Raw genomic sequence first — 16,268 nt, 5'->3', positions numbered from 1 at the left:
AAAAAAAATAGGTATTTCCTTTGGGGCACCTGGCTGGCTGGCTGGCTCAATCGGTGGAGCATGCGACTCTTCGTCTCGGGGTCAGGAGTTCAAGCCCCGGTTGGCCATTGAGCCTACTTAAATATTTCCACCACTGGATTAGCTAGACTTAGATACACATCACAGCTATTTAAAAATCCACTGTTTAGTTGGCTATGAGAGTTTTTCAAAAAAACATAGTTCACCTGCAAAAAAGCTAAGGGTATATAACATATTACAATATAACCTTGTTTACTAAATATCAGAAATAATTTTCCACTTTCTTAGATGACGTTACAACTAACTACAACACGACAAGGCTCTATTTCTCAAATTCTTTTGTTAACATTTTTTATTTTATTTTAATTTTTTTAATGTTTAGTTTTGAGAGAGACAGAGTGTGAGCAGGGGAGGGGCAGACAGAGAGGGAGACACAGCATCCAAAGCGGACTCCAGGCTCTGAGCTGTCAGCACAGAGCCCGATGTGGGGCTCGGATTCACGAACCGCGAGATCATGACCTGAGCCAAAGTCAGAAGCTTAACCGACTGAGCCACCCAGGCACCCCTTACCATATTTATTTCAATTTAGGGGTGCTTGGCTGGTTCAGTTGGTAGAGCATGTGACTCCTTATCACAGTCATGAGTTTGAGCCCCATGTTGTTGGGTGTGGAGCCTACTCTAAAAAATATATATATATATATTCAAACTGTATTCTGAGGCAACTTTTACATATAATTGAGAATTTTTAACTAAAACAATTTGGTCAGATCTACCTTATGCTAAAAGAAATATCTTGGTAAGGCTGTTTTGTTTTTTTCTATCTTCTTTAACTTCAAGTAGTTTGTGTCCAAACTTTTCTTCCTTAACTTATATTACTTTCAAGTGTCTTTCAATTTAACAACAACAAAAATAATGATGGTTCTCAAAAAATTGTGGTTGCTATGTGCCAAGCACTTTATAGAGATTATCACTTACATTTTCTGAAATGCCCCAAGAGACACGTAGTGTTATTAGGCTCTTTTTACAGATGAAGAAACGGAGGCTTAGAGAGGTTAGGTAACTTGCCAGGATCACAGTGCTGGTAAATGAACTGGCATCTGACACCAGGTGGACCAATGGAAAAATCTAGATCACATGTTGCCTCTTTTTCTGTGTTCTTAATTACTATCCTATGAAATCTAAAGGAAAGTATTTTAATTTTTCATAGTCGAATATTTTTATGAACATAAATTATATTAAAAGTGACAAGGGCACCCATTTATTCTGGGGACTCTGTCTCTGCTTAATCACTTTAAAAGTAGATCAAAAGCTTTTCATAATTACTTTATTTTGCTCCTGCCATGTCAGGACAAAGTGCAAAGGCGACCATCTATAAGCCAGAAGAGAGCTCTCACCAGAAACCAATCATGCTGGCACCTTGACCTTGGACTTCTAGCCTCCAGAGCTGTGAGAAAATAAATTTCTGTTGTTTAAGCCACCCCATCTGTGGTATTTTGTTATGGCAGCCCGAGGTGACTAAGACATTCCCCCTGAGAACAGAAATGAGACAAGGATATCTGCTATCAACACTTTTATTTAGCATCATACGAAGCTCCTAATTTGTGCAGTAAGAAAAGAGAAGCACAAAGCATAAAGATTAGAAATAAAACTGTAATCAGTAGAGGATGGCATGCTGTTAAAGCCTCTACCCTCTGCCAAGAGAGAGCTGCGTTGGTACATAGCTGAGTCAAAGACCTAATCGGTTCTCCAAATTGACCGGCCTAGTTCAACCAGAGTCTTACTGTATGAAGGCCAAACTTACAGCATTAAAGTGTGAACAATCTGTTTGGTTTTGCTCTCTGTGTACTTATTTCCTCTGAAGCATGAGAAACAAGAAAAAGTATAGAAGCAAAGGCTGTGTCAGGTCAGGATTTCAGTGTCCTGGAATTCCCCATAACAACTGATGAGGACAGCTGGGGGGAGGGGGGAGGGAGGTGGTAAAAATGATGACCATCCAGAACACTTCTAGGACTAAGGGACTGAGCTAAGTAAGCATGTTTCAGGGAGTATTTCCTTTAATTTAACAACTTTAGTAAGTTGTTCTCATTTTATAAAGAAACTGAAATTGAGAAGGGTTAAATAATTTGTTAAAATTCACACAGCTAAACCTGGAATAATAATCTATTAGTAAGTCTGACTCCAGATTATTAGTGTTCTAACCAGAACAGAGGAACTACAGAAGTGAGCCTGGGCTCACTTGCAGCCAAGTTTTCTCCCTCCTTTCTGCCTCTGCCCCATGAACTTAGCTCTGGCTTCAAGGACCCAAGAACATTTTCTGTGTGATCAGGAGAGAGATCAGATCAAATGTAAGCATGGCTCTCTATGCCAGGATGTGTGTCTACATTCACTCTTTCTGTCCTTCCTTTCCTGTAGCCTATGAGATAACCTATGGCTGAATAATCCCTTACCCGTATTTTTTCCAATCCCTTGCCTTTCCATGTTTGGTTTGTTTCAGCTTACCAGCAGCTCTTTGTGACTTTTAGGATGAAACCCCATATTATAACAAATCCTTCTACAGTATTTGTTAGGTACCACTTTCTATGTGCCAAGCACTGTTCGAAATGCATCACATATTAACGCTCCTAGTAATTCGTGCAATAAACTTTTGACCTATATACTATTAGTATATAAATACTATTAGTATATAAATATATTAGTATAGGAGTATATTAGTATATAAATACTATTAGCATATAAATAGATAACTATTAGTATCTTTAATTTAGATGAGGAAATTGAGGCATAAAGAGGCCAGGTACCTCGTCCAAAGTCACATAACTACTGAGATGTAAACTAATTAGAACCCAAGCGGTCTGGCTTCAGTCCATACTACACTGCCTCTCAGGAAGTTTTTACCCTGGCCTGATCATTTCACTGAGGGCTGAAGAGTTTGTTCTTGCAGATAAAATCAGAAAGAATGAAAGGGAAGAGAAGGGAGAAAAAGGTAGTCGGGCATTTATAAAGTCTATTGAGCCAGCAAGAATCATTAATAATTTATACTATCCACCCTGGATTTTGAAATCTAAAGCACGTAGTTGTATCACCAAGTATAGGTATTGGCTTTGTTCCTTCTAACAAGAATATGGTGATCATGAACATTTCAATTTTAAATTAAGAGTTCACTTAGTATTACTGACTTCCAACAGTCACTAAAAAAAATAAGTAAAAAAATAAAAAAGACAATGCCAAGAGCTGAAAAGGTTTTGGGAGTATTTTAAAAGGCAAAACCTGGGGCGCCTGGGTGGCGCAGTTGGTTAAGCGTCTGACTTCAGCCAGGTCACGATCTCGTGGTCCGTGAGTTCGAGCCCCGCGTCAGGCTCTGGGCTGATGGCTCAGAGCCTGGAGCCTGTTTCCGATTCTGTGTCTCCCTCTCTCTCTGCCCCTCCCCCGTTCATGCTCTGTCTCTCTCTGTCCCAAAAATAAATAAAACGTTGAAAAAAAAAATTAAAAAAAAAAATAAATAAATAAAAATTAAAAAATAAATAAATAAATAAATAAAAAAATAAAAAATAAAAAAAAAGGCAAAACCTCTCGTAACTGTAAGAATTAGTGAAATAATTATACAAGACAGGAATAAAATCAGCAAATGAAATATGAAAATGAAAAGAAAATTACCTGCCATCTAGCTTTTAAAAATTCAATGTTATTTTAAGCAACTAGGATCAAAAATAGAAGCCAATGATTAGAACCCTCTAAATAATTTCATCTGCGAAATTGCCCATTAGCATAAATAGGTTTTTCTACACAATCTCTCAACCTCCTATGAAGCAAAACTTCACACCACTAGGAGAAAGCAACCAAGCCCAGCATCCCATGGTATAGGAAACAACCAATTACAGCTGGAGGAAGGGCAGAAGAAAAAACCTCTCCACCTCTGGGGGAGGCATCTTTGGCCAAAGACACCATACCGACACCCATATAGGTTTCCCACGGCTGGGGGAGAAGCAGAAAACGTCTCAAAACCACTCAGAATTTAGCTGCCCCAGAGAGAAGGAACAGGAACAGCCAAGAAGCTTCCCACCTCCTTTCACGGAGGCCCAGGCGTACCGGGCCTCCCCAGGACTGAGGTTGACCAATAACAAACAGCAGCGGCCTATCTCTCGTGGAGGTACTGCAAGACAGGGAAACAACCCTGGGGCTGAGCTGTGCAGGATGACCAAAAGCGGACAGTGTGCCAACACTGAGAAAAACCCTCCGGCACGCAGGCTCCCCACACTAATAAGGCCGCGGCAACCCCCTGCTACAGGAATTCGAAAGCTATGATCAACGGAGAGTAACCACAGCAATCATAAAACCAAGGCCCAGCCTAGGTTCTGACTAAATTGACTGAACCTCCCATTATAATGGCATAAATACTACTGATCTCCTCAGCCTCTATAGTTCTATTCAAGATGACTGGAATATTTAAAAAAAAAAAAAAGAGAAGACACACATAAAAGCAAGGCCAGAACAAAACAACATCCCCCTCCCAAACCAAAACTCCACTTTTAAGAGACAAAACAATCAACAGAACAGACTCAGGGATGACCTGAAATCTGGAACTGTAGGATATGGACTTTGAGAGAGCTATACTTTCTATGTTAAAGAATCTAGAGAAAAAGGTGGCCAACGTACCTAAATAGGTGAAGAATTTAAGCAGATAGATGGAATCTATAGGAAATAGTAAAATGGAGATGCTATACACAAAAGAATCCCAATAATAAAAATTCTTTCAATAGGCTCATCAGTTGATTAGACACAGCTGAGGAAACAATGACCCTAAAGATAAACCAATATAAATGATCTGAATTGAAACACCACAGAAAAAAAGGTGAAATAAAAAACATGATACGTAAGAAATGTTGGGTAGAACATCAGAGTCTCACATATAAGTAGCTGAAATCCCAGAAAGAAAAGAGCAGAAAACATACATGAAGAGATGATAGGTGAGAATTTTTCCACCAATAGTGACAGACACAAAACCGCAGACTCAAGAATTCTAAGGATAACTCCTACACTTATCAAACTACTAAAAATCAAAGGAAATCTTGAAGGCAGCCAAAGGGGGGGGGGGGCACTTTATATGTAAAAGAACTAGGAAAATAATTAGACCTCTTGTTTAAAACTATGTAAGTTATAAGACGATGGAATGCATCTTCAAAATACCTAAAAAAACTCAGTCCAGACTTATACATGGAGTAAAAAATATCTTTCAAAAATAAAAGCTAAATACTTTTTCCGATAGCTCACTCCCAACATCCCCCCCTTAAAAAAATAGCCAAGAGAAATCAATGTCAGCAGACATGTGTCTCTAGAAATGTTACAGAAGTTCTCCAGACTAAAGCAGTATTATTCCAGAAGGACACTTGGGATTCTAAGAAAAAGTTTTGAGAACAGTTTGGCAGTTTCTTATAAAATGACACATACGCTTCCATATGACCTAGCAATTTCAATTACTAAGCATCTGCCCAAGAGAACTAAGTACAAATGTCCACATAAAAACCTGTACATAAATGTTTACAGAGGCTTTAATCATAATTGCCATAAACGAGAGCCATCCAAAGTGTCCATCAACTAGCGAATAAACAGTTTGTGGTATGGCCATACAATGGAATACTACTTAAAAATAAAAAAGAACGAACTGCTGACACAAGCAACAACAGGGATGAGTGTCAAAAGCTTTATGCTAAATAGACGAAGGAACAAGAAATAGAACACTGTTGGTCGCTGGAGTAGGTGGTACAGTAGCGGGAAGGATACTGAGCAAAGGGTCACAAGAACTTTCTGGGATGATGGAAATATTCTCTGTCTTGATTGTAGTAATGGTTAAAGACTGTATGTTTGCCAAAAATCACAGAGCTGAAACCTAATAAGGGTGAATGTCACTTTTATAAATTATATCTCATTAACCTGACTTAAAAAAAATCTTATAAATACAAAGTCAATATGATAATAAACTCTTCTCTCAAATTTTAAATAGAAAACAACTGTTTTTATTTTACCAAAATAAAAACACATCAGTCCCACTGTATAAAATTTACTCCTCAAAAAAAAAAAAAAATCTCTCAACTGATTATCTTAGAGGATGTTTTTTATGGTATTTCATAGCATATTAATGGAAGTCAGGGAAGCATATTATCTACACACATAAGTACCAACACTGTAGATTTTTAGACTAGCATACTAAACAGTTGGATTTCAATCATTAAGAACAGCTAAATTATATCTAGGGAAAATGCTGATTAAAGGGCCAAGGAAGGTTAATGGGATTCGGGCACACTGTCCTTTCCATAAATTATTCTAAATCAGGTAAAGTCCAAAGTACTTAGAGAGCAGCAGGGGTTTTGACCTTTATGATAAAAAAAAAAAATCTCTTAGAAACATGGCACAGATTCTGAAAAAATATGAATTTGTTGTAGTTATTATTTTTAGTGCATTATGAAACTCTGACTGTATTTAGAGTGATAAAAAATGAACAAAGATGAAACAATCTCTTTAGTAAAAATAATTTTATGTTATTTTTATGTTTTTATTACTGTAATGGCATGATTAGGCTAAATATTCAGTCACTATTTAAAATACATATGTACGTACATATACACATTACATGTATATTTAAAACGATCAGAGGTATTTCAAGTACCTCCCTAATCTCTTGAAGTATTATTAACTGGGTCTCTTGGTCAGACATATATTCAATTGTGTATTGTCCTCAGTATTTTACATTCTCTTAACCTAATCTATTTTGTTTTTTTTAAGTTCAATTTTTAATTAAGTATACATTCACATGGATACAGGTTATACATTCAAATGGATACATGTTATATACAAAGTTTAATATCTAAAAATCCATGAGCACACCAAGTTCAAGAACAAGAATATTATTTGAAAACCTCATGCATCCTTCTATAATCATATCCCCTCCTCCTCCCACAAAGAACCACTAGTCTAAAATTTTGTGTTTTTCATTCTCTTCTTTTACTTTTTAATTTTTCCATGTCTGGATGGATCTCTTGATTGTACAGATGACCCTTGAAAACAGGTCTGAAGTACATGAGTATACCTGTACGCAGATTTTTTATCAGTACAGTATAGTACTGTAGTTGTATTTTCTCTTATGATTTTCTTGACATTTTCTTTTCTCTAGCTTACTTTATTGTAAGAATACAGGATATAGGGGACTCCTGGGTGGTTCTGCCTGACTCTTGATTTTGGCTCAGGTCTTTATCTCATGGTTCATTTAGAGCCCCAGATCCGGTTCTGTGGAGCCTGCTTGGATTCTCTGTCTTCCTCACTCTCTGCCCCTCCCCTACTCATGCTCTCTCAAAACTAAATAAACATTTAAAAAATAACACAGTATACTACACATATAATATACAAAATACACGTTAATCAACTTTATGTTGTCGGTAAGGCTTCTGATCAAGAGTATGCTATTAGTAGTTAAGGTTTTGGGGAGGCAGAGTTACATGCAGATTTTTTTTTTTACTGCAAGGGGGTCAGTGCCCCTACCCCCTGCACTGTTCAAAGGTCAACTGTATAGTCTTGCTTCCTATTCAACTTTCTATAAAAGAAATCTAATGTGGGTCTTTTCTGTAACTTGATTTTTTTACTCAGTAGATGCCAGATACTTGCCCATGCTGCTAGCCATAGCTGTGCTGTGGTCCATTTTTGCACTACGGAGCAGCCTGATATATGAAGATATTACAACACCTAACCTACATTTCATGTTTCCCTTCTGATAATTCCATCCTCTTTCAAATTCCTAACTATGGTAGAATTTCAGATATATCCTTTTAAAATATTAAAAAAATTTATGTGTTTACAAGAACAATTTTTCTCAGTCAGTCCCTTTCAAGTTGCATTTAATTACACATCTGTTTAAACCAGTTGTACAATTACATAATTTATATATGATCCAATTAAATATGAATGCAAATGGAAAGTTATTTTTATGAAAGCAAAGTTGAATACTTTGGGAAGACTTAATGAAAGTAGCTAAGCCAAACTGTTGTTGAACTAAGTGTAGAAAGACTACTGAAAAGAATAGGTTAAAAAAATTTCAGCCCTCAGATTTCCTTGCAGGGGTTTCAAAAGTCTCATCATACTTTAAAGAAACCAAAACAATATATTTAGAGTGGTTCAAGACTATCAGGGGCTACGTAAAGAAAAGGCTGTAGTCCTACATCAAAAGATTGGCTAAAAATGTACATTTATAGTTCTTAAAAGAAAGCATTTTTACTTTTATGATTCCCAGATTTAAAAGTTTTTTTTTCGGGGCACCTGGGTGGCTGAGTCGGTTGAGCACCTGACTTCAGCTCAGGTCATGATCTATAGTTTGTGAGTTCAAGCCCCGCATTGGGCTCTGTGCTCACAGCTTGCTCAGAGCCTGAAGCCTGCTTCAGATTCTGTATCTCCTTCTCTCTCTCTGACCCTCCCCCGCTCATGCTCTGTCTCTGTCTCTCAAAAATAAATAAGTGTACAGGGCGCCTGGGTGGCTCAGTTGGTTAGGCGTCCGACTTCAGCTCAGGTCATGATCTCACAGTTTGTGGGGTTTCAGCCCCGTGTCAGGCTCTGTGCCGACAACTCAGAACCTGGAGCCTGCTTTGGATTCTGTGTCTCCCTCTCTCTCTCTGCCCCTCCCCTGCCCATGCTCTGTCTCTGTCTCAAAAAAATAAATAAATAAAAAGATTTAAAAAAAATTTTTAAAAATAATAATGTTTAAAAAAAATTAAAAAGATTTTTTTCCTATATGGATCAATTATCATAGTGAATCACTTCAGTAATGGATTCTACTCATTTACTTCTGCTTTTATTTCCACAAAGGATTCAGGTAGCTTACAAAGAAATAAACACTAATAAATAAATTTGAAATAAGGAAACTGAAGCAATAGGTAAATAGGGTAGAAAAAAATGCAACTGTACTGATATTGAAAAATGAATGTCATGTTTCCATTATATTTTGCTCGATAATTTGTCTCTAAGTTTTCTGGTAATCAATACAACAAAGCAAATACAATCAGTTACAATATTCAAATTATCAAGGAGCTTAAACTTCATACTCAGGAAAAAAATAATATAGGGATCAGAAAAAAATTCTCTAGTAGAGAAATTTATAAGGTAATGATTGAATTACAGCAAATCTCTGTAGTAAAAACAGTACAAGTCCCATAGGGCCGCGTTTTGATGAATACACAGTGTGAAACACATATGCACACATATAGATATAAATGAATGTGACATGTTTATGCGTCAATATATTTTTTAATGAATGACACAATCCCAAAATACAGTTTAGTAAAAACAATTGTAAGAACAAATATCCTATGATCCAATTTCCCCATACTCTGACAATATGCATCAATCCAGGAGATTAGATTTTAGAGTAACTTAAAGCAGTGGCTCTTAAAATGTTTCCTGGGGAACATACAACTTTGAAATTCTGATGAAATTCTGACCAATTCCTCCAAATTTTATAGTTTCTGGGAAGTTTAAGTACCTCAAAAAGCCTAACCAGGAATGCCTGGAGTATATGACCCAAGGTTAAAAACTCTTGGACTAGAGTAGTCATTGTGATTATAGGTCCTTCATATAATGCTTGAAAACCATTTTCTCTTAGCATTTTGAAGGGTGTTAAGCTTAAGTGCATTTAAGATTACTCCTCTTGCCAAGTACCTGGAGTGAAGCTATTTTAAGCTGTAAGTGAAACGCAGAGCCATATGCTCTTAATGATCCGTTGAGCTAAGGTAGGACTCACTTCCTTTACTGAGAACTGAGCTTAATAAAGACATACATCTCAGCACATCAGTCCAGGTGGAAGCCAAGAGGGTACTTGTCTCTACAGCCAAGATTTTCTTTAGAAAGCAGTTTGAATGCATTCTCAGTAGGAAATAAACAACCAGAGATTCCATGCCACAATGTGTGAAAAACTTTTAGCCTAGATTTAAGTACTCCTTGGCTACTTAAATATAGTATCTGGTAAAGTATATTCTGTTTTTAAGCAATGTAAGTTCTAATTTATGTGACAGACTGAATTACTCGTCTTGGTTCATCCACACCCTTACCATGGCCTCGCTGTAGGCAAAATGCAATTCCCATCCCATGACTTTGAGCTCAGTTATGTGATTTGCTTAATAACAGTAGGTAGGCAGATATGACATGAGCAAGGGCTTAAAATGTATGTACTGGGCTTACACTCTTGTGCTTCTGCCTTTTGCCAAAAGAATATGCCTCAGACAGCTACTGGCCCAAGGAGGACGAGAAACAAATGGAGCAGATCTACACCCAAGAAACAGCCTGGAACCAAGCCCAGGCTGAGCCTCGATGGGCTGAACCCCAAACCTATATGTGAGTGAGAAATAAAGGTTTAGGTTTGTAGGAGTTTGGGGATGATTTCTTATGAAGTGTTACTGTGGCAATTACTAACAGACACAGTAAATACAAGTTGTAAGTTGCAAAATAGCAACATCAGTAACTGAACTGCTATACAGACTACAGCTTTAAATCACTCGGGACTTACACACTAAGGGGAGAAAATTTCTTTTTTTTGCCGTGAGGGAGGTGACAGCACACCAAAGTAGCAATTCTCACCCACTTTGACTAGTTTACTGAGAGAGATGTTTCCCGGCCGGTTTTCTCTCTCTAAGATTTATGTTCAAAGAGCTCAGTAGTGTATCCAAGGCAAAGAGGCAGGAGCAACAGAGGAGTCCTGTTAGGGATATTTTTAACCTTGAAATTATTTAGAATTGGGGATGCGTGGTGACACAAAGACGACTGTAGCTGGTTTCAGTACGGTTTTAAAATTCTCTGCATATAATATGACCCCTCATTGATTGCACCTGGGACACTCTTCCCTCTCCCTTCCCAGCCCCTTCCTTCTCCCTTTGAGCCTCTAAAACCCTCATGATTACTGGGGCACAGAGTTCCAAAAATAAAATTCTCAAAAGTAACTTACACGAAATACCTAAGTCATTATTAAGTGCAGCAGTACCAGTTCATTCAACTATTTTGTGAATAGCAAAAGCTTTATAAAGTTAATCACAATGGAAAAAATTAAGGTCTTTGAATTATAAACAAATTAACATAATAGGAAATTACCTCAAATGTAAAGCCATTAAACTAAACTGGTGCTTATTCACTCTATAAATATATTCGGATCATACAAACCATTTAGTTCCTAATACCATCTTCAATGGACTCTACTAACTTTCTTTATTCATTACTCTGGTTTTAGATGTGTAGGTAACTATCTCAGTATCACTGAGGGTCAATGAAAAATCAGGGTATGAATGCTTCTAGATTACTTTTTAGTCAATTAATACAGGTAATAAAATTAGAAAGATAATATAAATCTCATTCATTCAATACCAACATAATTCAGTAATTTTTTTAATCGCCCAAAAGGAGCTATCACGTTTCAATACAAATTTTAATACTCTAAAAAAAGCAGCTATCACTTCTTGATTTCTTTCCGAATGAAGAGTAAATACAAAGGGCATTGTTAAACAGCATAGTTCATGAATAATCATTTGAAGTTCTGAAAGTACAATCTTTCAAATTTAAGAACATTCAGAACTGTATTAACTGGAAACTGCAGCTAAGCTGAAATTTGTTAACATTAGAGTAATATATCGTCTCTCGTATGTATAAAATACAACATGTAAGCAGGTGATGTTATATATAACAATATATACTGCTGGCCTTATTTTTAAATTAACAAACACCACCACAGGTAATAAAAGTCTAAAATAACTAGCAATTAGAATTAATCCCAATGAATGTCCCCAGAATATCTTAAAAATGTTACATTTATTAAGCAAAGTTTACTTAGATTTAATATTAAAAGTTTACATACCTGATGTCCCAAAAACCACATCCCAGGGGGAACTAATGGGCTGTCCTTCTCCTTTAGCTCCACCTTCTTTGTCTGTACCTTGAATCCCAATGCCAGCTACAGTGCTCACCATCTCAGCTTCTAGGTCAATCTACAGAAATTGACACATGTTTTATGCAGTGCATGTTACTTTTGTTTTGTTTTCCTTTTGGTACATGAGGACTTCCAGTAGAACATACAGAAAGGTTTTGCAACACAAAGTCTTTAAAAAAAAAAAAAAGGCTAATCAAGTACAGTATAGGGTGAGCTTGTTATTCAAATGTACAAAACTCTGTCCTTTTCATTCCCCACCCCCCTTTCCCCTCCCCATCCTCATCATAGCCTCTCCTGGTATTGACCTCATCTTAACTGCTACTGATCTCACCTTAACTACAAAGTATGCTAGAAGAAAGTGTAATTCCAAATTTCAAAGCAAAATCTGGAAAAATGCATGTTTCTCTCTTTTTCTTTTTGAAAGAGAACATGTGTGTGCAAGTGGGGGAGGGGCAGAAGGAGGGAGAGGGAGAGAGGGAGAGAGGGAGGGAGGGAGGGAGGGGGAGAGAGAGAGAGAGAGAGAGAGACAATATGAATCCCAAGTAGGCTCCACACCCAGTACAGAGATCATGACCATGATAGGTCATGATTGTGACCATGAGATCATGACCTGAGCCAAAAATCAGAGTTGGACACTAAAATGACTAAGCCACCCAGGAGCCCTAAAAAATGCATGTTTCTTAAAGTTAAATATATGTATTTCAGTTATGCGTGGCTAGTAATTGACAAAAATAGAGCTTAACATGTGCCAGGCACTAGTCCAAGAGTCATCCATTTGTCCATCCTCATAATAATCCTATGATTTGTGATTTTGATTAATATTGAGGATACTGAGGCATAGATCATAAAGCAGGTTTCCCAAGATCACACAGCTAGTAAATGGAGGATCTCGGATTTGAACCCAGGCAGTTCTAGCTCTACTATACTGCCTCTACTTTATAAACTGAAAAACTAATGATTTCTGAAAAAAAAAAACAAAAAAACCAACAAAAACCCTTTGGTTTCATCTCCTGAGATCCTTCCCCCAACATCTCACCACGAAAATTGTCAAACAAACATAAAAGTTGAAAGAATTTTATTGCAAACATCTGTACACCCACCACCTACTATCAACATGTCACTTACTTGCTTTATCACATAGTTTATGGAGCTATCAATCCTTCAACCCATTTATACTTTTTGACACATTTCAAAGTAAACTGTAAACAACAGTACACAGGCTCTAAATATCCCGGCTTGTTTATCATTGGTAAGAGGTCCATATTTTTTCAGTTCCCTTTTCTTTTTTGAGGCAAAACTTACAATGAAATGCAAAGATCTTAAATGTATCATTCAATGACTTCTCATAAATGCATAAAACTGTGTACCTTAATTTACATAAAGATGCAGAATGTTATCTTCACTCCAACAAGTCCCCTTATGCCTCCATCCAGTTAATCCTGCCCCCAAAGACAAACAGTATTGTTTTTTTCATCATAGATGAGTTGTATCTCTTCTAAGATCTCAGCTAAACAGAATCAAACTATATGGACTCTACTGTGTGAGGCTTCTTTCACTTAACAGGTTTCTGAGATTTATTCATATATAAGTAGTTTGTTCCTTTTTATCGCTGAACAGTATTCCATCATAGGAATATACCACAGTTCATTTATTTATTTTCCTACTGATGGACACCTGGGTTTTTTCTAGTTTGGGGCCTTCAAATAGAGTTGCTCTCAATATTCTCATATGAGCCTTTTGGTGAACTTGTGTTTTCACTTCTCTTATGTACATACACAGGACTAAAATTGCTGTTATAGGGCAGGTACAGGATAAGTATAAAAAACAAACAAAAAACTTCCAGAAGGATTTTTTTCCAGTGGTCTATTCCTTTGTATTCCCACCAACAACATATGAAAGTTCCAAATGCTCCACATCCTTGCCTGTTGTCAGTCTTTTTTAATTTTAGCCATTATAGCATTGCATTATGGTTTCAGTTTACATTTCCTTTTTAACCCATGATGTTGATCACTTTATGTGTTTGTGGCCATTCTTACCTCCTCTAATGTAAATTGTAATGAGAAGTTTTAAATTTATTTTTTTTTTATTATTGTTTCTGTGTCCTGTATTTGAGAAACTTTTGCCTACCTGAAAGTCATGAAGACATTTTCATGTTTTCTTCTAAAAGCTTTATAATTTTACCATTTACATTTATGTCTGTGGTGCATCCTGAACTGATGCTTGTATATGATGTGTAAGGTAGGGGTCATGTTCCTCTTTTCCCCCATGTGAGTATCTAGTTGTTCAAGTATAATATGCTGAAATGACTTTCCTTTCTCCCTTGACTGCTTTGATGCTTTTTGAAAAATCAAATAACTGTGTATGTATGAGCTTCCAAAAGCTCCATTCTTTTTTACTGATCCACACATCTATCCTTTTAGAAGTATTACACTGTCCTGATTAGTGTAGCATTACAGTAAGTCTTTAAATCAGAGAAGTGTATCTTTTAACTTTGTTTATCCAAGACTGTTTTAGATATAATAAATACTTTGTTTTGCACCTCCATATAAGTATTGGAATCCACTCGTCAATACCTTAAATAAACAAATAGAAGCACCTGATGAGTTTTGATTGAGATTACATTGAACTCACAGATCAATTTGGAGAGAATGGACATCTTATTATTGAGCCTTCTAATCCAATATTGGATTAATTTTTCTCAGCAATGTTATAATTTAAAATATCGAGGTCGCATATGTTTTTGTTAAATTTATTCTATGTATTTTGTTTTTTGTTTAGTACTATAAATAGAATTAAAAAATTCCAATCCAATTGATTACTAGAATACAAAAATATTGATCTTTTTATACTGAGATTGTATTCCACAGCATTCCTAATTTCTATTTGTCCGAGTAGTATTTTCAGAGATTTCTTAAATTTTCTATCACATCATTGGCAAATAAAGTCAGTTGTTGTTCTTCCTTTTTGGCCAGTATGCTTTTTCTCTTTCTTGCTTTATTACAGTGACTAGTACTTCCAGTATAATTTTTAACAGGTGTAGTGAGAATGGGGATCCTTGCCTCATTCCCAATCTTGGAAGGAAAGCATTCTATATTTTGCATGGAGTATAGCTACAAGCTTTTTGTAGATGCCCTTGATCATATTAAGGACATTCATTTCCATTTCAAGTTTATTGCAATTTTATCATCAATAGAAAAACATTAAAACATTTAACACCTAACCTAGCAAAACAACAGTATGGTTAATATCTTTTATTCTGTTATTATAGCAAATTACACTGATTTAATTAAGTGGTAGCCTCTCATATTTTTAGTGGCTGTTCTATAATCTCTTGAAATTGTAAGGAATATTCACCACTGTAACCTTATCCATATTTTTACTGAACCCAATCTGCAAAAATACAATAGGCAGTTAGGGATAGGCCCTCGAAATACATCTTGATTTAAGAAATGTATCAAAAACTGATGTGATATTCAAAGAATTCCTCTTATAAAAATCTTGTTACAGAGGCGTTTTAATGAATATTCAAAAACTGTTAATTCCTATGTTAGACAAATGATTCCAAAAAATAGAAAAAGAGTAAAAGCTAATTGGCTCATTTGATGGAGTTAGTGTGACTCTGGTTCTAAAATCAGGTGAGAACAGTGTAAGAAAACAGAGCCGTTTAACTTATGAACATGAATTTTAAAATATTAAAATTTAACTTGGGATAATCAAATCCAAATTGACTTTTTAAAAAAAAATTCGTGATTAGGTAAGATTTATTCCACAAATAAAAAGATGATCAAATGTCAAAAATCTCTTAATTCATCACATCAAGACACTAAGGGCAAAACTATATAATTATTTCAATAAATGTAGAAAATGCATTCGATAAAATCATATAATAAAATAATTCTTAGTAACTAGGAATAGAAAGTTTAACTTCATTAACAATTTTATTTCCCAAAGTTATAGAAAATATTAAATTTCTGGAGAAAATGTCCTCCCTTTAAGGTATGAGCATGACAAGAGACCCACTATCACTGCTAATGTTTAAAGGAAACTGAGGTTCTTACCAGCAATTAAAATGTTTTTTAAATGTTTACTTATTTTTGAGAGAAAGAGAGAGAGAGAAAGAGAAAGAGCATGAGTGGGATAGGGGCAGAGAGGGAGGGAGACACAGAATCCGAAGCAGGCTCCAGGCTCTGAGCTGTCAGCACAGAGCCCCCCACACGGGGCTCGAACCCACGAGCTGTGAGATCATGACCTGAGCTGACGTTGGACGCTGAGCCACCCAGGTACCCTTTGCCAGCAATTTAATAAA

The 16,268-nt window shown here is 36.2% G+C and overlaps 1 protein-coding gene across 1 annotated transcript in view; it reads right to left on the bottom strand.

Moving 5' to 3' along the window:
* The window catches only part of NHLRC2 (NHL repeat containing 2), a 60,739-nt gene that overhangs the window by 18,422 nt on the left and 26,049 nt on the right, over positions 1-16,268 (bottom strand). Inside the window, exon 5 of the mRNA XM_040486505.1 lies at positions 11,891-12,020. Coding sequence (XP_040342439.1) covers positions 11,891-12,020 — 130 coding nt within the window. The remainder of the gene's footprint in view (positions 1-11,890; positions 12,021-16,268) is intronic.

The sequence above is a fragment of the Herpailurus yagouaroundi genome, unplaced genomic scaffold (genome assembly GCF_014898765.1).
Source record: "Herpailurus yagouaroundi ecotype Mexico unplaced genomic scaffold, PumYag 163, whole genome shotgun sequence".
Classification (NCBI taxonomy): domain Eukaryota; kingdom Metazoa; phylum Chordata; class Mammalia; order Carnivora; family Felidae; genus Herpailurus; species Herpailurus yagouaroundi.
This window is presented reverse-complemented; position numbering and strand designations above follow the sequence as displayed.